General features: G+C 41.0%; 1 protein-coding gene across 2 annotated transcripts in view; it reads left to right on the forward strand.

Moving 5' to 3' along the window:
• MLLT3 (MLLT3 super elongation complex subunit) overlaps window positions 1–21,922 on the forward strand; it is a 476,339-nt gene that overhangs the window by 446,242 nt on the left and 8,175 nt on the right. For both annotated transcript variants that reach the window (XM_029606926.1, XM_029606935.1), the window contains 2 exons: window positions 17,017–17,088; window positions 19,069–19,140. In XM_029606926.1, the coding sequence (XP_029462786.1) occupies window positions 17,017–17,088; window positions 19,069–19,140 (144 nt within the window). The remainder of the gene's footprint in view (window positions 1–17,016; window positions 17,089–19,068; window positions 19,141–21,922) is intronic.

The raw sequence follows: 21,922 nt of genomic DNA on the forward strand, positions 1-21,922 counted from the left end.
CAGGTTCCTGCCACGGTCCCTACATAAGGATTAGCGATGCGCGTGCGCCTAGGGAGGGGCGGCTCTCCGCGGGCCATACAGAGAGGCCTGACGAGCAGTAGCATCATGACCTGGAACGCTGGGGACTGGAAGAGCCAGAGGCACCGGAGGAGACCCAAGGTCAGAGCTGGCAGCCCACTGCTGCTAGTGAGGAGGAACCAGAGGCTGGAGTCATTGTGGAAAGGTGAGGGGGCCGTGCCACAGATCTGCCTTGGACAGCACGCGTAACACGCACAGGCACTGTAAAAGACTTTATAATTGCCAAACTTTTATTACAGACTGAAGGCCAGATTTACTGAAGGAAAAATCCATAAACAGTTATCAGCCAGGTAGACTTGGGGGAAAAAACAACACTTATCCCTGGGACTGAGATCAAGCAGGGCTGGTGCATCCCATAAGACGCGAACTAGGCGGTCGCTAGGGCACCAGCTATTAAGGGGCAGCAAAGAGCAGCCCTATGGGGCCGCGAGAGGAGCCCATCTCACACATGGCCGAGAGGAGTAGAGACTCGGCGGGCCGCAAGCAGAGCCTATCCTGCTCGCAGCCGAGACATGCAGACACTCAATGGGCCGCCAGCAGTGCCCATCCTGTTCATAGCTGAGAAAAGCAGACACTCGGTGGGCCGCGAGCAGTGTCCATCCTCCTCGTAACGGAGAGAAACTGCCTCGGCGGGCCACAGGCGGTGCCTCTGTGTGTGTGTGTGTGTGTGAATGAGCGGGATTGTGTGTGTACGAGTGAACAATAGTGTTAGTGAGAGAGAGAGAGGGAGCCTGTGTAAGGGTGCGTGTGTGAATGAACCAGGGAAACTAAGGGTGTATAAAAGAGGGGGCCTGTCTGAGTGAATGAGGTCAGGGCCGGAGCCTGGACTGGCGGCGTGGGGGGCAGGCGCAAGGTAGAAGGTTCACCTAGGGCGCCTAATACCTTTGCACAGGCCTAGGATACAAGAAATAAATCTGCCGGGTACTTGTGGCCCAGACTGGCCGCTGTTTGAGACAGGATGCTGGGCTTGATGGACCTTGGTCTGACCCAGCATGGCAACTTCTTGGCAGGGGAAAGGTCTTAGTAAATTGGACCCTAAAAGAGCTCAAGGTGGCCTTGAGAAAGTCTGGTTATGAAACAAACTGTATAGAAGATGGAGTGCCAGTCTTGCCTAGCAGAGCTGTAAATCTTTTTACATATTAGCAAGCGGACCTCTTCTTGCTTATTGAGCATAGGAGACCTGAGCTGAAAAGAAATGTTACAGGTCTTTTACTTTTAATCTTTCTGTTCACTCCTAGAGCCTTGGAGAAAGAATTCTTATTTGTGTTTAACTGACGTTTTCTTTAAATGCTTTGGCATTTTGAATCGTGTATTGCTTGTGCTTTGTAATCCATAATGGGCAGAACATCACTGGCAGCAGTTGTGGAGCCTATTGGTAATAAAAGAAAGAAAAAAGAAATGGCGTTCATAGGGAGCAATTCAGATCCCTCTCTATAACACTCTACAAAAGATTTGCAGAATGTAGAGCGTGTGTACACTTTATTTTTGTTATCTTTCATTCCAAATAAGGCTTATGAGATCTCCGTGGCTCTACATATGTGTGTCTGTCCTTGTGGCCGCCCAGGTCAGCCCAATGACTTTTCTGTTTGGTGTCCGTATTGGCACAACCTTTGGAGGATAAATCAGGACATGATGATTCTGACTAGGACACTACTTGAAAAAGACCCAGATTATAGCATGTATTGAAATCACATAAAATACACAAACTTGCTATATGGGATGGCTCATTTCTGTGTCAAGTGTACCTTCATACGATGCCATCATTTGATGGCTATCGTGCTGATGAGCCTTATGAGCTATTAGGTTTTCTAATCATTAGGTAACTTGATATATTTTGAATCACAATTATCTGTGTTTCTAGTGTGATTAGCTGGCGCCGTCGCACTTATCTTATCTGAATCCACTGACTTGAATTGATGAAGCTGTGGGCTGACGCACTTATTTTATTGAAGTCCACTGACATGAATCGATGAAGCCGACATCACGATGCTTAACTGGTTTAGCACCCTTCTTGTGCCAAGAGCCGCTCGCATCGCTAACACAGCCTGCAGCAACAGCCCGTCGCATCGCCAAAACAGTTGCTAGCAGACAGCCTTAAATAAAGTCAGCAGTGACAGTTTTCAACATCGCTTTTGTTGTCAGCAGAAAGTTTCTGTTCTGACAACTAAATTGTCAGTCCACCCACAGTCCACCATCATCAACGCTAAGCCCTTGAAGAAGGAGCATTTTAGCTCCGAAACATCGTGATGTCGGCTTCATCGATTCATGTCAGTGGACTTCAATAAGATAAGCACAACAGCCCACGGCTTCATCAATTCAAGTCAGTGGATTCAGATAAGGTAAGTGCGACAGATAAGTGTGATTTAAAATATATCAAGTTACCTAATGATTAGAAAGCCTAATAGCTCATAAGGCTCATCAGCACGATTCTGACTAGGGGCATGTTTTTCCCAGGTCCATGCATATGCATAGACCAGACAGTAGGCTGGATTACTTCTGGGTTCTCGTTTTGTTTACTTCTGTTTCTGCTGCTGCTGTACGATCAGTGGGGAAGCTGAGAGCACCAGCAATAATCTTCATGCATCTGCTGGCAGTGGGCTTGCAGATATGAAAATTAAAGTAGAATTGCTTTGGGGGATTTTGTTTATACTATTGTGGCACCATGTGCAGTCAAATTGGCCAGAGAATAGATGCAGGCTGGGCTCTGGCTGCTTATTCATGAACTTTTATTAATTCAGAACAGAAAAACAACTCTGTAGTTCTTTGCAGCTTATAAAAGAAAAAGTAGCAAATACTCAACTTACAGCCTCTCGGTCTGGGCTTCCTAAGGTTCCTCCTGAATCCCTAGGGCCTCTCTATTCCCTCCTGGGCCTGGCTAGATAGACCTCTTCCCAGGATACTCATCCCAGACTAGGATTCCTTGATGTCTGAGCTTAAGATGGACCTGGCCAGATCTGATCCCTTAAGGTATTCTGAGGTCTTCTTGTGTATACTGCTTCACAGTTATATTTAGGTTTATGCATGTAGTAAGTTGGAAGCACTGTTTAAATGGACATGGGATAAATGTAGAAGAATGGGGTGGAGAGGCATAAATGTTGCATAAATGTTAAAGCGTCATGGCTGAACTCTGTCGCCTGTCATGTGTGACAAGAAATGCTTTACAGGGCTTTTCAACATTCAACAACCATGAAAACATTTCTCAAATCTAATCACAAACTCGGGCACTGCATCTGTTGACTTTGGCTACAAGAGACACAGTGGCTGGCAAGTATAAAAAACATCTTGCAAGATAAATGGCCAGGGTTCATTTCTTTTCTGTCAAAGCTAGATTTACACTGAGGGCTCAGTATACTGTGCAGTGAAAACAGAAAAGGCCCCCTTGTCGCTTCCTCTCTGTAAATTAAATGGAAGGTGATATCCTGTCTTTTTTTAGCATTAATGGCTAAGCAGTACAGTACTGAAGACATTTAAATAAATCCCAGATCCTATTTACCCACATTCCCTTCAGCAGGAGAATATCAGTCTGTTGACCCCATTGCTTCTGAGCTTAGGGGTGTCACCAGAGAACATACGGAGACTAAGTGCGAATGCAGTACTGATGATCACATGCAGCAGAGATAACCCATTGATCAGAGGGAGACAGAGTTCAGTATTGCGGGATGGCTGTCTTCCAGCCGCTGACCGGCTCTGTTGACTGCTTAGCATGATCATTGAGGAAGGAGCATGCAGATTCATGCAGGCATGGTAAAAGTTTCTATGAAAACTGTAAAGCTGATGCATGTATGCAACCCAAACTGTACATTTTTTTGCAAAAAGACATAGATGGAAATAACACTAATTCCAATTTGTGTATAGCGCACGCAACAATGACTTCCTGTAAGTTCCTTTGTGCACTACCGTACTTAGTTTATCAGGATGTTCTATACTGTACCCTTCCACAGGTATTCTCTCATTGATGAAATTGCTTTTCCTTTTAAACAGCTGACTCACGGAAGAGCATGTTTTCTCGGTCTTGCTAATCTCTTGATGCACTGAGCTGAAGTTTCTTTATTTACATTGCCTTTGGTAGCATTGATATTTGACACGCCCATGTTCTTCTTCAGCAACTTTTTTGTAGCAAAGCAGTTTGTTCATCTTTCGCCCTTTTTAAGCTTTGGACTCCAGCATGTACTTCCCTACACAGAAGAGACCTGAGGGGGGAGAGAATAATTTAATAGAGGAAACTTTTTTCGCCAAGCCTTGCTGTGCACCTTTATTATAGTAACCTATTTATATAATATCGAGACAACATAAGGCTTGCCATACTGGGTCAGACCAACGGTCCATCCAGCCCAGTATCCTGTTTCCAACAGTGGCCAAGCCAGGTCACAAGTACCTGGCAGGATCCCAAGGGGTAGAAAGATTCCAAGCTGCTCATCCCAGGGATAAGCAGTGGATTTTTGCAACTCGCCCTTAATAATTGTTAATGGACTTTTCCTCTGGCAATGAATTCGAGAGCTTAATTATACGTTGGGTAAAAAAATATTTTCTCTTATTAGTGTTAAATGTACTACCCATTAACTTCATTGTGTGTCCCTTGGTCTTTGTACTTTTCGAAAGAGTAAACAACTGATTAACGTTTACTCGTTCCATTCCCCTCATTATTTTATAGACCTCCATCATATCTCCCCTCAATCATCTCTTCTCCAAGTTGAAGAGTCCTAACCTCTGTAATCTTTCTTCATAGGAGAATTGTTCCAACACTTTTATTATCTTGCTCGCCCTTCTCTGTACCTTTTCTAATTCTGCTATATCTTTCTTGATATGTGGTGATCAGAACTGAAGACAATACTCAAGATGAGGTCACACCATGGCGCAATACAGAGGCATTATGATATTCTCTGTTTTATTCTCATTCCTTTCCGAATAATCCCTAACACTCTATTTGCTTCCTTCGCTGCTACGGTACACTAAACAGAAGATTTCAACGTATTTTCAACGATGACACCTAAATCCTTTTCGTGAGTAGTGACTCCTAATGCGGAACCTTGCATTTTGTAGCTATAATTTGGGTTACTCTTCCCTAAGTGCATTATTTTGCACTTCTCTACATTAAATTTCATTTGCCATTTGCATGCTCAATCTCCCAGTTTTGCAATGTCCTCTTGCAATTTCTCGCAATCCTCTTGTGATTTGACTACTTTGAATAATTTTATGTCATTGGCAAATTTGATTACCTCACTTGTTCCCATTGCCAGGGCATTTATAAATATATTAAAAAGCATCCCTGGGGCACTCCACTTTTCACCTTTTTCCATTGGAAAAATTTACCATTTAGCCCTACTCTCTGTTTTCTATCTTTTAACCAGTTGGCAGTCCACAATAGGCACTGCCATCTATCCCATGACTCTCTAATTTCCTAAGAAGTCTTTCATGAGGGACTTAGTCAAACGCTTTCTGGAAATCCAGATACACTTCATCAACTGGCTCACCTTTATCCACATGTTTATTTACGCCCTCCAAAAAAGTAGCACATTTGTGAGGCAAGATTTCCCTTGGCTAAATCTATGTTGTCTTTGTCCCATTAAACTATGCTTATCTATATGTTCTGCAATTTTGTTCTTTATGATAGTTTCTACCATTTTGCCTGGCACAAATGTCAGTCTCACTGGACTGTAATTTCCTGGATCACCCCTTGGTCCCTTTTTAAAAATTGGTGTTATATTAGCAACCTTCCATTCTTCAGGTATCGTAGATGATGTTATTGATAGTTTACAAATTTCCAGTAGCAGATCCTCAATTTCATTTCTCAGTTCTTTCACTCTGTGATGTATACCATCTAGTCCAGGTGATTTGCTACTCTTCAGTTTGTCAGTTTGCTCTAGTACATCTTCCAGGTTCACTGAAATTAGTTTCAGTCCCTCTAAATCAACACCTTTGAATTTCATTTCTGACATGGGTATATCTCTTACATCTTCCTCAGTGAATACTGAAGCAAAGAATTCATTTAGTTCCTGCTATGGCTTTGTCATCCCTAAATGCTCCTTTCACCCCTTGATCATCTAACGGTCCAACTGACTCTCTCACAGGCTTTTTACCTCTAATGTATCTGGAAAAAAAACCTTTTTTAAATCAGTTTTTGCTTCCATGGCAAGCTTCTTTTCAAATTTTCTCTTTGCCTTTCTTATCAATGCTTTGCATCTGACTTGCCAGTGCTTATGCTACTTCTTGTTTTCTTCATTTTGATCCCTTTTCCATTTCTTGAAATATGTTCTTGTAGATATTATAGCCTCTCTCACCTCACCTTTCAGCCATGCTGGTAGTCATTCAGCCTTCTTTCTGCCTTTTCTAATGTGTGGAATACATCTGTTCTGGGCTTCCAAGATGGTATTTTTAAACAGCATCCATTCCTGAGGTAAACTCTTAACCTTTGCAGTTGCTCCTTTCAGTTTTTTCCTAACCATTTTCCTCATTTTATTATAGTTGCCTTTTTGAAAGTTAAATGCTGTTGTAGAAGATTTATGTTTTGCAGTCCCTCCGTTATTAAGCCAGATTTGATAATGTTGTGATCACTATTGTTAAGTGGCCCCAACACTGTTACCTCTCTCACCAAATCCTGTGTTCCACTAAGGACTAGGTCTAAAATAGTTTCCCCTCTTGGTGGTTCTTGTTCCAGCTGCTCCATGAAGCAGTCATTTATTTCATCTGGGAACTTTACTTCTCTAGAATGTCCTGATGTAACATTCATCTAGTAAATACTGGAGTAATTGAAATCACCCATTATTACTGAGCTGCTGATTTTGTTAGCTTCCCTAATTTTTTTAGCATTTCATTGCTAGTTAATTCTAGCCAGGTGGATGGCAATACAACTCCATTACTATTTTATTCCCTTTTTCACCTGGAATTTCTAGTCATAAAGATTCAACATTGCATTTTCTTTCCTGCAGAATATTTATCCTGTTTGACTCAATGCCCTCTTTAATATATAGTGCCACCCCATCACCAATTTGAGCCATCCTATCATTTTGATATAATTTGTACCCTGGTATCACAGTGTCCCATTGGTTATCCTCCTTCCATCAGGTTTCTGAGATGCCAATTATATCTCTCTCTTCATCCAGTGATATGTACTCTAACTCCCATCTTATTTTTTTTTTTAGAGTTCTAGCATTTCTATATAAACATTTCAAAATATGTTTCCTGTTTGTATTTACAATCTGCTCATCAGTTGACAGGGGTAATTTGGAATCTTTCTGGACTTTACTTAAAGGCACCTGATCCCCTTTGGCAACCTCTCTATTGGGATGCCCTATTGTCCTTGTTCTCTTAGTATCCTTTAAAGATACATCATTCAGAACCATATGCTTCTGAGCGACTGTTGGCTTTCCCCTATCATTTAGTATAAAAGCTGCGCTATCTCCTTTTTAAAGGTTAGGGCCAGCAGCCTGGTTCCACTCTGGTTAAGGTGGAGTCCATCCTTTTGGAAAAGGGCCCCCCTTCCCCAAAATGAAGTCCAGTTCCTAACAAATCTAAAACCCTCTTCCTTCCACCTTAGTCTCATCCACACATTGAGACTTTGGATCTCTGCCTGCCTCTGGGGTCCTGCACGTGGAACAGGAAGCACTTCAGAGAATGCCACCCTGGAGGTTCTGGATTTCAGCTTTCTACCTAAAATCCTAAATTTGGCTTCCAGAACCTCTCTCCCACATTTTCCTATGTCGTTGGTGCCCACATGTATCATGCCAGCCGGCTTCTCCCCAGCACTGTCTAAAATCCTATCTAGGTGACGCGTGAGGTCTGCCACCTTCACACCAGGCAGGCAAGTTACCAGGCAGTCCTCATGTCCACCAGCCACCCAGCTATCAACATTTTTAATAATCAAATCACCAACTATGATGGCTGACCTAACTCTTCCCTCCTGGGCGGAAGGCCTGGGAGATTCATCCTCTGTGTGAGAGGACAGTGCATCACCTGGAGAGCAGGTCCTTGCTACAGGATCACCTCCTGCTTCACCAGGGTGATGCTCTCCTACTGGGAGACCTTTCTGATCCAAGGCAGCACGGGGGCTGCCAGACTGGATTTGAGACTTGGCTACTATGGCCTTGAAGGTCTCATCAATGTACCTCTGTGTTTGCCTCAGCTCTTCCAGGTCTGCCACTCTATCCAGAGATCGGACAGGACCAATGGTCTCAAGTTTCAAACCTGCAACTGTAATGCCCAGATGCAGCGAGTTTACCAACATGCCTGAAGTACAAAAGGAAGGAAGAAGAAGAAGAAAAATTCCTACTGTCTCCGCATTTCCTGGGATTAAATGCTGGTCACCCTTAGCCTCAGCACTAGGGGTAATGATGGTGGTAGCGATATTGTAGACTCTTCAGGTGATCATAATATCTGTGGTGCAGTTATAGGCCAGGGTTTAACCTGTTCATGGACCTAACTAGAGGATTACTCCCTGAAGATAAAAAGGAGACACTGTACTGTTTAAGAGCTCATTTCCAACATATCCTGGCTTAGAAAAGAGTTTCATTCCTGTTAATGCACATGCAAAACTAATCCATTTTCAGATGCCACCCCCAGGAGATTTCTACACCTCAGAAAAACTTAATTGTTTAGATTGTCTAGTTCATTCATATTTGATTTATGTTAAGAGAATCAATCCTGCTTCATTTCTGGGAGGCACGTGACTGATAAGGAGGGTGTTAAATTTGATATGGGGTCTGCAAAAAGATAAGATTCCGGCTGTCCTGCTCATGCTCGATGCTGTAAAAGTTGATCAGATACTCTGGACATATCTGTGGGCAGTATTACAGAAGGTGGGATTGAGAAATAATTATTATAAGTAGATTAGACAGCTTTATAATATTCCTACTACAAGACTGACAGTCAATGGAGGATACTCTAAGTCTTTTGTATTAGGGAGAGGTATGTGTCAAGGCTGCCCTCTACCTCCACTACTTTTCGCTTTAACTATGGAACCTTTTGCATCTAAAATAAGGGAGTCTCAGGTTCTTCAAGGCATTATTATTTATTATTTAATTTTATTTAATTTAGGATAGGAGCTAAAGAGTATCGTATATCATTATATCCAGATGATGTTTTGTTTACGATTTCTAACTCTGTAGTTTCACTGGATACTCTTATGCACAAAATTGGCCACTATGGTAAAGTTTAGGGCTTTAAAGTGAATCATATGAAGTCAGACATCTTAACTATTGTGGTCTCAAAGGAGGAGGCTGGGAGATTTCAGGAATAATTCCCCTTTAAATGGGCTTCCCTCTCTATTAGATATTTGGGTATTAATCTCACAGTGTTTAGACATAAATTAATAGGCCTAAATTATGATCCGCTGGTGAAAAAATTATTTAAAGATTTGGAGCTTTGGACGAATGAGCCTATATCATGGGTAGGTAGAGTGGCAGTGCTGCAAATGAATGGATTGGTTCGCTTATCATACTTATTTCAGGCTCTTCCAATTGAGATTCCAAAGCTTATGCTTAATCAGATCTAGAAAAAATTTCTGAATTTTATTTGAAGACATTGGCCCCCGAGAGCAAGTCGACATATACCGGTACTTTATTGGCCAAAGGGGATTGGAGGTTTGGGAGTGCTTCAGATGGAGAAGTATGCGGCTTTCCAACTCCACGCTTTTGTAGAGTGGCAAAAGAAGGGGAATGTTAAACATTGGATGGATATAGAGCAATTGGCTCTGCATAATTGTCCTATTTGGTCTTATCCATGGGTGGAGAGAAAACACAGGATTCCTGGTGAGATTAAGTTAGGAATATGTTAAAAATCTGGGATAAATATGTTTCATAGCTGGGATCATGGGGGGAAACTATCTCCACTTGTTATCAAATATAATAGGGGTTTTGTGCCAGGGTTACAGGAGGGGGTGTTTCAGAAGTGGGAAAGGATGGGACTTAGGGTTTTGGGGCAACTAATAGTGGATATTCTGTGGCAAGTTTTGCAGGAGATAAGTTTAAGCTGACTAATGCTGATTTATTCATTTATTTTCAAATAAGACATTATATAGATCACAAGACTGAAAAGGATGCTTTGGGTAAATGGGCAACAGAGATGGAAGTGCTTTGTTCTAAACAAAACAGTCTTAAGGGAATGACATTCCCAGGTGTATAAAATTCTGTTGCAAGGGCCCAAGGCTAAATTAAAACATGAAGTAGATTGGGAGAAGGATTTACATATTGATATAGTTGTAGAGGATTGGGAAAATATGCATGAATTGGTGGTAAAATCATCCCTCTCTGTTCATTTGGTGGAAAATAGATTGAAAGTGTACTACAGCTGGTACCTTACTCCATACAGGTTAAACAGGATATATGGTAAGGTATCTGTACGTTGCTGGTGGGGATGTGGGGAGCTGGGCACTATGGGGCATATTTGGTGGGGATGCAAGGTGATTGCCTCTTATTGAGGGGAGATTCAAAGTTTTATTAAGTTGATGACAGGAGGGCAGGTAGGTTGGGATTCCTTATTTTTTTTTTTTGTAATTTACTCTCTATTAAATTTTTAATGTATATCTGACATACAGGGGTAGATTTTAAAAAGCATTTACTCGAGCAAAACTGGTTTTTGCTCGAGTAAATACACTTTACTCAAGTAAGTGGGCTTTTCAAAATTGCTACAATATATGCCATTGAATTGTCCATAGGATTTACTCAAGTAAGTGCACTTTACTCGAGTAAATAGCTTTTGAAAATTGCTACGATAGTATGTCACATTTACATGCGTAACTCCTTTGAAAATGACCCCCACAATGTCAATCAAAATATTGGATATTAAATCTCCAAAATTACAATATGGAAAACATAAACTATATTGATCAGAGGAAAGGGCAAGTAGAGAATTTTTACCATCACATTATCTATTCAAACAAAAATATTTCACAATATTCTTTACCCTTTTCCCTCCTCTCCCATAACATTATATGATTAAATATCCAGATACTATGCAATTGAGGAGACTAAGGGGCGGATTTTAAGAGCCCTGCTCGCGTAAATCCGCCCGGATTTACGCGAGCCTGATGCGCCTGATGCGCCAACAAAAGTACGCGAAGGCGCGCTTTTTGAAAATCTACCCCTAAGAATCCAATTAGGAGCAATATTCATAATCAAATCTCAATATAAAAGGAAATGAGGAGAGTCCCACTTTCACTTCTTATGCGATAACACTAGTTAGCAGTATTCCCGATCAGTGACTTAGCTTCAAAAAATGACATAAAATCATCTGGTTTCAGATTATTTATTTTCATGATGCATTTGCATTGGTATCATATATTAATCTGGGCTCCTATTTGCACAGCTTGTTGTTTTAAGGCTAGAAATTCTTTTCTCCTTTGTTGAGTTGCGTGCTTTCGCATAATAATGAAACTGTCTGTTTCTCAGAAATAACTTGAGGACTAGATCTCTATCAGAAGGAAATATAAACTTAACAAGCACTGTTCCTAATCTTTCAGTGGACTCTTCACCCAAAGCCTCCAAAATTGCTGAGATATTAACAGTAGACTGATCTTTTCTCTTATCAAAGGATACAAAGTAAATCTAAGCCAAAGGTGGCATTGCCTCAGATGGAACTTTTAAAATTTCCTGTAGATATCTCTTAAACTGGTCTTGAACTGAAATATACTGAATTTGAGTAAAATTCAATATTCTCAAGTTCATATATCTTGCTCCATTTTCTATCTTTTCCAGCTTTTTTTCATTCGATCCATTTCCTCCTGTATCAAACTTCCTTGCACCTTTTGAATTTAAACCACATTTTGTTCCAGATCTTCTATTTTTGTAACATTTACTCCAGCCAAAACTTGTGAACGTCTATTTGCCTCAGCTGTAGCTGATGCTAATAAAGATATTGATCTTTCTAACGATATTATAGCTGACCAAACACTGTCCAAAGTTATTACAGAGAGTTTTTGCAAAGTCCTTTTAGGAATATCAGCAACTATATCTCCTCCGCCAGCTATTTCCACACCTCTGTGTTCACTGGTGGTTCCTCCCTTCCCCCTAGGAGCTGACGCCGTTACTTCTTGTTGATCAAACTTATTATCTGGCAGACTTTTCTCTATCATTCACATTTTCACTTACTTCAAGATTCTTAACCATGTTCAGTTGATTTCCTTCGGCATCTAGCCCAAACGTGGTTTCCACTCTCGCAGAGTCTTTTATCCGTTGCACTTCACAGATGTTACCGGTGTAAGGGGGGGGAGGGAGGGAGATGAACAAGGCAAGTGATGCTGCATTTTGCTCCACAGCAGTGTTCACAGCGCCTCCAACTCGTGGAGAAATACCAGGACCAGCAGTGAAAAAGCTCTGAATTCTCTGTTGAGACAGACTTACTGGAGACGATAGACAAGGTATATCCCGCAGTTTAACCTTCCTTTTTGTATGCGGCATGTTGTTCAAACGCCAAACACAGAGGAAATAATTCAGCCCAGAGCAGAGCATGTCAGACGCATCTCTCCTTCAGGCAGCCATCTTGGTCTCGTTGGGATTTCTTATTGTACCTTTTTAATATGGACATGGAGGGAAATTCTCATGAGATGAACAAATTAACTTCTCAAATTCTTAATGCTGCAAGGTATGCAATTGTGGCTAATTGGAGGAAAGTGGCAACTCCATTGATGGAGCAAGTTCATAAGAGGCTAGAAGAGATATATATAGGTGGAACATCTTACTGCTATTAGGAAGAATAAAATGAAGGTATTTGCGGCTATATGAAGTGGTGGGCCTAACGGGAAGGGTGAGAGTTGGGAAGGTGTAGGGAAGGGAAAAATGGGTTTGATCTGGGAATTTTTTAAGTTGCTGGATATTGGAGGGTGGGAGATGTAGGATAATTTATTTATTATTTATTTATTTAACATTTTTATATACCGGAATTCATGTAGCAAATTTACATATCATTTCGGTTTACATTATAACAATTAACAGGCATATAAGAATGCGGTTACATCGAACAGGTAGGATAACTTGGATCAATGAACTGGGGAGTAAATTGCAATGATAACGATTAGGTAATAATTCTTGATGTTCTTTATTGACAACTATTAGTTTTGACTATACAATGGTTGTGTTATGTGTTTTTTCAATAAAATATAAATGGGAATAAAAACAACAAACATTTGTTTCATTTTGTGTCATTTCTAATCTGAAACAATACAAAAGAAAAAACTAAATTTTGTTAGTTTTAGCATGTCGTAAATAAAAAAAAAAACTAAACTAAACTTAACAAAATAACAAATCTTATGAAAAAATAAAACCAAAAGAATTTCACTATTCACCCCTAATTTGTAAGTCACCATTTTGCAGAGAGTATATATCAGAGCCCAGTGATAGACTCTGATTTTAATTATGTTTTGAAAATGTGAAATGAAATGTGAAATTACTTGATCTCTTCTTTGGACCATGTATTGTCTTTGTCATGCTAACTGGATTTACTCTAATAATAAAATTAACTTTTACATTGCAGTTTTTGATTTAGTCATATTTTTTATAAGTATAAAAGGGAATTAAGCATAAATCCCATTTTTGTATTTCTGGTACAAGTAATGGGGAGCAGGAATTTCTTTTCCCAGTAAATGTGAAAGCCAAGTCTGATACACCCTAAAGACATGCATATTGCCTATCGTACCAAGTCAATTCCACATTGTGTCCAAATCAGCAAGATAACCTAATTGAACAATTTCTAGTCTGCCATTCCTGAACTAGCTACCCAAGGCAAAATGCAATAATATAAAAATCACAACATTCAGCATGACATAGCAGACATCAAAATAAACAGCAAAAAGCTAAACCTGCCCAAGGCAGACCGCAATTGCATGAAGTCTCAACATTTAAGCATGACATTGCAAGCACATCACGGTAACAAACATCATAAAAGCTAAAACATAGAAGCAAGTAATAACATACAATAAAAATAATATAGCATACAGTATAAACCAATCAATAATAAATGAAACATACCAAGGGTCAGATTCATTAAGGCTTGTCTCCCATTTTGTGTCTATGGGAAAAACTCTTAGGAGGTAATTTTCAAAAGGGGTTATCACATAAACTATAACTACTATTGTAGCAATTTTCAAAAACCATTTACTCACGTAAAGTGCATTTACTCGCGTAAAACCTTTTCAAAATCAGGCCCTTAGTGAATCAGGTGGTAAATAACAGATATAAAATAGGGAAAAATCCAAGTGACTCAACATCAGCAATTGTTTAAAAAAGAAAAAAAAGAAGAAGAAGAAACTCAAAGCAGTACAATTATTGTACTACTTGTCATACAGTATTAGAGGTAGATTTTTAAAGCCCAGCGTGTGCCAAAATTGGGAAATGCGTGCACAAGTCGGGCTCAGGCGTGCCCAGATGCGTGCATCTCACGCAATTTCAGAAGTGGGCATGGTCTAGCCAGGATGTGGGCATTTCAGGACGTAGCCAAGAGATGTGTGCATAAATACTTATACACCCTGGCACACACCCAGGGACACTGCCGTTTAAGAGGAGTTGTAAGTTGTAAAAACAAAACAAAACAAAAAAAACCAGCCATTTTGGAGGGGTTTAAAGGACCTGGGGTAACTAGGGGGAGTGCAGACTATTAAACGCGGGGGGAGGGGGAGTCGGAGGCCCCAGCTCTAAACTGGGCGAACTGCTGAAACTGGTCATGGTGTGGACACATGCCGGTGTTAAAATACCTTCACTTAAATGATAGAAATGGGATTTACTCGTCTAGGCACATGCCCACAAATTTGGTGCACACGTATGCGCACTCAGGCTCTTTTATAACGTGCATACATATGGTCAAATCTCCATGTCCCTGGGTGTGCGCCGACACGTGTGCCAATGTGCGCCCATGTGCCACTTTTGAAAGTTACCGTCCTTATGTATTCCAAAAAACTTGGGCCCTGCCTCCCACCTCAAAAAAAAGTATCAGCTTGGTAAAAATATTGAAAATGGGGCTGATGCGTGCTTTTCTTTAAAAAAAAAAATGTTCTTCAGATATACAAGGCCAGGGACCTCTGTAGTCTGCAAAAACCTGTCTTATCTTGGCCTCAGCAAAACGTATCCGAGAGAACAGAGTCTCCATTTCTCTCCAGGATTCATACGGCTACTAGCCGTTGGCATTCCAAAAGTGTGGGTGATGTGCCATCTTGTTCTTTCAAAACCTGGATGCTATCATTTGTAAAAAAAAAAAAAAAATTGGGTGTGGAAATTTTGCTTTGCCAATATGAGACTGCGTGGCTTTGTGGTCCCTTGGCACCTCCGTAAGAAGACTATAAATTCTGGCCAGAGATGATCTTATAAACGGTGAGACCAAAGGTCAAGGGCTTTTTCATCACTGCCACCAGAAACCCACATTTGAATTTATGGCTGAATTTTATGGACACTCGGCTACAGTTTATTTCATGCAGTTAAATGCCCTCCTTTGTCCTTTCCCGATGACATGCAGGCAGGGAATATGAGAGAAGTGGGGCCGTATGAAGGTGACACCTACTTCGCTTTCACTGTGTTTTATGAAGAAGATAGACGAGAGGCAGATTGCGGTACAGAGGGCACAACTAGTAATACATAATTCTGTTGGCAGCTAAGGCTTAAGGACCCCTCTTTTCATTCTGCTTTTTATTTTATTCCAGAGAAGATACTATAACAGTATTTAAAACTATACTTTCTGATGCCGCCTTCATGAGCCTTAAATAATTCAAGGCTGTGCTGATCTTGCACGTGTCACGGTAATAACGTAGAAAACATAAATACAGCATGACCGGTTGAAGAGGGGGTGGGAGAGGGTCAGAGAGGCGGATTTAAAAAATAACAGGGGCTATGAGCATCATTTATTTAAAAAAAAAAAAAAAACCTATTCCAAGGGCGGCAAAAAAAAAAAAAAAATGTGAAAATAGAGGAAATTTATTTTTGGACAAAAAAAAGGAGAACTAGGACAAATTCATGATTAATTCATTTTTGGATTTTAGCTTGCCTTTCCAAATAATACTCAAGGCAGTTTACAGTATTATTAGTATTTAGAAACAATACACTCCTGCTCCAAAGAGCTCACAATCAGGGACGGTTACTTTTAAACCGGCGCGCGGGTGCACACGTGCGCGCGTTCGTCGGCCCGCACCCAGGGATGTGGCCATTTTATAACAGCATGCATATATGCACACGTGGGTGCACAATTTTAAGTAGACGCGTGCCTAGGCATGTAAATGCCACTTCTACCATGTAAGCGGGGGGGATTTTAAAAGACTCGCACGCTGACGCCATTCCCAGTTTTTCCAGCTCATTCTCAGTTCACCCAGGAAAGGAATAGGACTTCCAACCCCCTCCCCCCCTTAGTTTACTAGCCTCCCATCTTTCCTGCTAGCCCCAACCTTTAAAACCCTTCTGATCTGTCTGTCTATCTTTATTTTATAACTTACATGTCACCTGTGGCAGAAGTAAAGTTAGGCGGCAGAGTGTCCCGGGGCACGCCTAATTTCAAAATCCAGGAATGCCCACGCCCTGCCCAGATCACACCCACACCCTGCCCTTTCTTTTGAGCTTTTAATTTGTGCGCATAGCGGCAAGTACGCACTTATGCAGGCAGCTTTTTAAAATCCGCTCGGCGCCCGCCCGCCCAACTTGTGTACATGTCTCCCGGTTTTGGCGCGCGCTGGGCTTTTAAAATTCACATTTAAGTGGGCACTTGAGGCAGTGGGAGATAAAGTAACTTGCCCAAGGTCATCAGGCGTGTCAGTGGAGGAAATGGGATACAAATCCTGGTTCTCAGCCCCACTAGGCCACTCCTCCTCTGAGATCAGTTAGGGCCAAGCATTGTTAATCCAGCCTAGTCATTGGACTGCTTTCTGCAAAATTGCCAATTGGCTTTTATATGAGTTTACACTTTGCAGGACATTGATTTATTTTCAGCCGTGCAATGGGCTGTGGCATTGAAATATAAATATGTTTCTTCCCCCAGATTCTAGAAGTGAAAAGCCCAATTAAGCAGAGCAAGTCTGAGAAACAGATGAAGAATGGTGACTGTGATAAGGTAAATGCCAATGGGCTGGTGGCAAAATGACATTCCTGCTCGTATAACCCGATTTTTTTTTTCTTCTGATGCATAAGCAAAAAATAAACTGTCATTGCTTCAGCTCTACTAAGAAAAGAAGTAGAAGATAACAGCGGTGTCACTTATTTCACATCATCAATTGATAGTGACTTACTAGTAAGATAATTTGGGGGGTTTTAGCTCGCCTTTTCAAATGATGCTCAGGGCAGCTTACAGCATTATTCATATTTAGGTACAACAAGTCACTGCCCCAAAGAGCTTACATTCTAAACGGTTACCTGAGGCATTGAGAGAGAAAAATGGTTTGCCAAAGATCACAAGGGGTGCCTGGCTTTCAGCCCATTGGGAGCCACTGGCCTAGTGGTTATAGCAAAGCTGTCCTCGAGTCCCCCCAGTTGGGTTTTCAGGATCTCCACAATTAATATGTATATAATAAACTTGCATGCAGTGAGAGATCTCAAGCATATTCATTGCAGAGGTCCTGAAACCCTGACCAACTGGAGAGATTCCAGAACAGGTTTGGGAGCCATGGCACAAAGCCAATTCCTTATATATATATATATATATATGTGCTAAGTGTAGTAAGCCAGTGGAGATTCTGTGTGGGGAAGGGAGGTGAGGGTAGAAGAGCATTTCCTCTAACCTAGGGCTTCCCAAGGTTTTGGCCAGTGTGACCCCATTTCAGCACTTGAAAATTCAAATGACCCTAAAGGACAACCAAAACTGATTTTCAAGGGTATGGTCCTCCTCCAAAAATCGTATCTTCTCACACTTTTCGCACTCAAGCTGATCCCCTCTCTCAGTCTCCACCCTCCCTAGAGGAACTCTTCTTTTAATCTCCTCTCTTTTGATAAACTCCCTCTCTCAACCTCCAGCCTCTCACATCACCAGTCCATTCCTTCTCTCTCACCCCTCTAGCCATTTTCGCATCTCCCCAGTTGATCCTCTTTCACTTCTAAGACCTTCTTATCATTCTCAACTGATCCTCTGTCATCCCCTCCCTCTCTTCCCATCTTCTGTTCCCTCCTCACTTATCTTCCATCCCCTCCAATCCTTCACTTCCATTCCCCCTCTCACCCTCCCCAACTCTCTGATATTGCCCAGTTGACCTTCTGTCATTCCTCTCCCCCCCCCACTCTCCACTGCAATACCTCCCCACTTTATCCTACCCTAAAACCCCTCCTGCATCTCATCACTCCCTTCAAGTAGCCCTCCTCCAAATCTCCCCACTGGCCAGGGTCAGCAGCAACATTTTCCTTTGGGTGGGGTCCAAAGTTGGGTTGACAGTTGGTGAGAAGAGACAGCAGGCTGATGACAGATCAACAGTTTAGTGCTGGGTAAGAAGAGAAGAACATTTGCAATCTCCATTGACCCATACACTCTCAGCTCTCTTCTCCTCTCATGGCTGGTCCTAAGCCTGATGGGTGATCTGCAAGTGGCAGCACCATTAGTAATGAAAGTCAGCACAACGGTCCTGATCCCTCCTTGTGCCCTGGATGAGTTTCGTTTCCACAGAAACTCATGCAAGGGCAGTGCCACCGTAGGACCTGTGAGTGCATGCCAGTTCACAGGCCTCACGCTGACATCCACTTCTAATGCTACGGCTGGTGACTGAATAGTGCAGCCATGAGACACTTTTGACCCCAGCTGAAGGTTTTGTGACCCCATTTGGGGTCCTGACCCACAGTTTGGGAAGCCCTGCTCTAACCAAACCTTTTAGGTTGTTCCTCCTAGTGTATGGAATATAATTTCTGCTTCTTCATGGTTTAGTCTGTGAGTTAATACATTTCTTTTCTAGCCCAGGAGATGTTTATGGCATAACAAGCTGTGCTGACTGTTAATGGCATTGTGAACATTGGGATATTTTATTTGATCATCTGCCTTTTTAGCAATGAAGAGTGATTAAAATAGACTTTTTATGCATTGTTCAACTGTCTAAAGTGGCATTTATTTTTTCAGGCATATCTAGATGAATTAGTGGAGCTCCATAGAAGATTAATGACACTAAGGGAAAGACATGTACTGCAACAGGTGAGGAAGAGTTTGATCCTTATTATAACCTTCAAGTAACATTTAGTTTGAATTTCTGTGCCTCATTTGGGTGTACTAAAAGTTCCTCACTCCTTATGCAGATAGATCCAGCAGCAGGTAGGTAGAAATTGTAGAGATGTAAGACCTCTCCTGATTTCTCACCATATCAAACTCTCAACACACAAAAAGTAAACAAAAATAAAAAATACAATCTACAATTCTCTTTGATGTTCCTATTATAGAGGCCTTCCCTGGTGGTGTCCTTTTTGACTAATATGGTAGTTTTGAAGGTCCCTTAATAACTTACCCTTAACTAGAAAGTAATTTTTGGCCTACTTTTCAAAGGGAAGAAGGCGTATGAGATTATCATAATCTTTGTGCTCCCCTACCATAGATATCTTTTGTGTATGGTGTCCTTCCAAACCAGATTTTCAGTGCATTTCAGGGGTATGAGGAGATCCTGACAGCTTTAACGCATGGATGCGCACAAGTAGACTGCACAAAGTAGACTCCGTTCTGTTTGAAATTTCTTGTAAAGAAAGCAGGCATGCTATTTTATCTAGCTTTGCTCCAGAGCAAAAATTGCTCCAGTTTTTTCCCATTGAAGGTACTTTGATATCTTCATTGCTAGCTCTGGAACAATTTTTGTACTGGAGCAAAACATTGCTGCATCTGCCTGAATGTTTTAAAATTCTATAAATATTAGTAAAACATAGCTTTCACGGGGATTTAAAGTTTTCCTTTTGACATGGTAAATATCCATGGGAATGATGTTGCAGTAAACGAGTCGTCATGTAGACCAGGGGTGGGCAAGTCCGGTCCTCGAGGGCTGCAAACCAGTCGGGTTGTCAGGATACCCCTAATGAATATGCATGAAATAGATTTGCATACAACTGAGGCAGTGTGTATGCAGGTCTCTCCCATGCATATTCATTAAGGATATCCTGAAAACCCGACTGGTTTGCAGCCCTCGAGGACCGGAATTGCCCACCCCTGCATTGGAGGGGGTGCCCATAATGTTGCCTTGTCATCTGCTTACGGATAGAAATATAAGTAATATAAGCAGAGAAGAACCGTAAGGTCTGTCCAGTCTGCTCAGTTTGTTTTGGTTGACAGTGACATAACCCATGCTTGATTGTTGTCTTTTCCATTCACTTTTTCCAGAGCTGTGCATCCTTTGCAACCCTAAATCCTGTCATCATCTTTGCCTTCGCTGGGAGGCTATTCCAGGCATCCTTCGGTGTTCCTCCGGTTATTTGTCATTTGCTTCTCAGGATTTTTATAGTGTTCTAGCATTCATATTAATGGTGTCAGTGGTGCCATATTGTTGTGAACATCCTCACTGTTAATTAGTGCCTGTTTTCATAGAGAGAGAGAGAGAGAGCAATTGTTCTGATATCAGAAGGCAGGGTTGTTAGCCTGTCCTTGGTATCCAGACTGGAGATGTAGAAGGGAAGATGCAGCTGTCCATCAGTTTCTGTAGCGGTCCAATATTGCTGTGGACTTCATCAGTTTATATTGGTTTATCTCTTGATGAATCGTATCTTATTACATTTGTAAAAAAAAGAGTGATGTATAAATCAAAATGTAGTAGAAAGCCAAAAAAGTAAAACTAGCTTAAAAACAAACTAATATCAATCACAAATTAAAACATATAAATTAACAGAGAGAAAAGCAACCTCGTAAAATAATAATGCCAATAATATAAAACATAATAAAAGGAAAACTAAAACAAGGCATAAAATACTAAAATAAAGAAAATATAAAATAATAAAATGAGCAGTAATGTAAAGTTTACATGGGATCAAAGTGAGGGTAGGCTTGTAAGCAAAGATGAGCCTTCAGAGCTTTTCTAAATTTTAAGTTATCCTTTTCTAGGCAGAAACTAAGTAGCAAGGAATTCCATAAGCAAGGAGATAAAAATGAAAAACACATTTCCCTGGATCTCTAATTGAGTATTACTAAGAGTTCCTGCTGGGAGCACCATAATTAACGAGCAGCTAAATAAGGAGAAATAATGGAAGAAAAGTAAGGACTTGAAGGTTAAGCAACCAATTTTAAATTGGATGCGTAATGAGATTGGGAGCCATTTGTAGTTTAATGAAAAGAGGGGTTACATGAAGAAATGTGATGTGCCCAAGATAACCTTTGCGGCTGTGTTCTGTACCGTTTGGATACATTTTGATTTGTACCAAGGAAAGACCATGTAATGGAGCATTATAATAATCTAATCTCGAGAGAACAAGAGAATGGGTCAAGGACTTCAAATCTGAACAGTCAAGCAAAGGACAAAGCTTGTGTTTAAACCTCAAGAAAAATTATGAAATCTGCTAAAACTTGGAAATGTGAAAAGAAAAAGTGGCTGTCAAAGGTAACACAAAGAGTGGTTACCGAGTTTTTTTATTGGTATGTCACAGTCTACCATTTTAGATGGTTTTTGAGTAAACCATATTGCTTTTGACTTTTGAGGATTAGCTTTGAGCTTAAAAGACTTTAACCAAAGTGAAACCTTTGTTAAAAAGTCAGATGTGTGTAGAGGCTGGATTGTAGCTAGCAACTATTTATATGTCGTCTGCAGAAAAGTATCCTCAGAAGCCTAGGTTCTGTATTAAAGTGGCAAGAAGAGCAAGCTATACGTTAAATAGAAGAGGTGAAAATACAGATCCTTGAGGGAGCCCACTAGATAGAAGTGAAGATGTAGATAATTCGGAATTCCAACTGATACTGTAAGAGCACTGTTCAAGAAAAGATTTGAACCATACTAAAGACCTCTCTCTAATGC

This window comes from Rhinatrema bivittatum, chromosome 1 (genome assembly GCF_901001135.1).
Source record: "Rhinatrema bivittatum chromosome 1, aRhiBiv1.1, whole genome shotgun sequence".
NCBI classification, from domain to species: Eukaryota; Metazoa; Chordata; class Amphibia; order Gymnophiona; family Rhinatrematidae; genus Rhinatrema; species Rhinatrema bivittatum.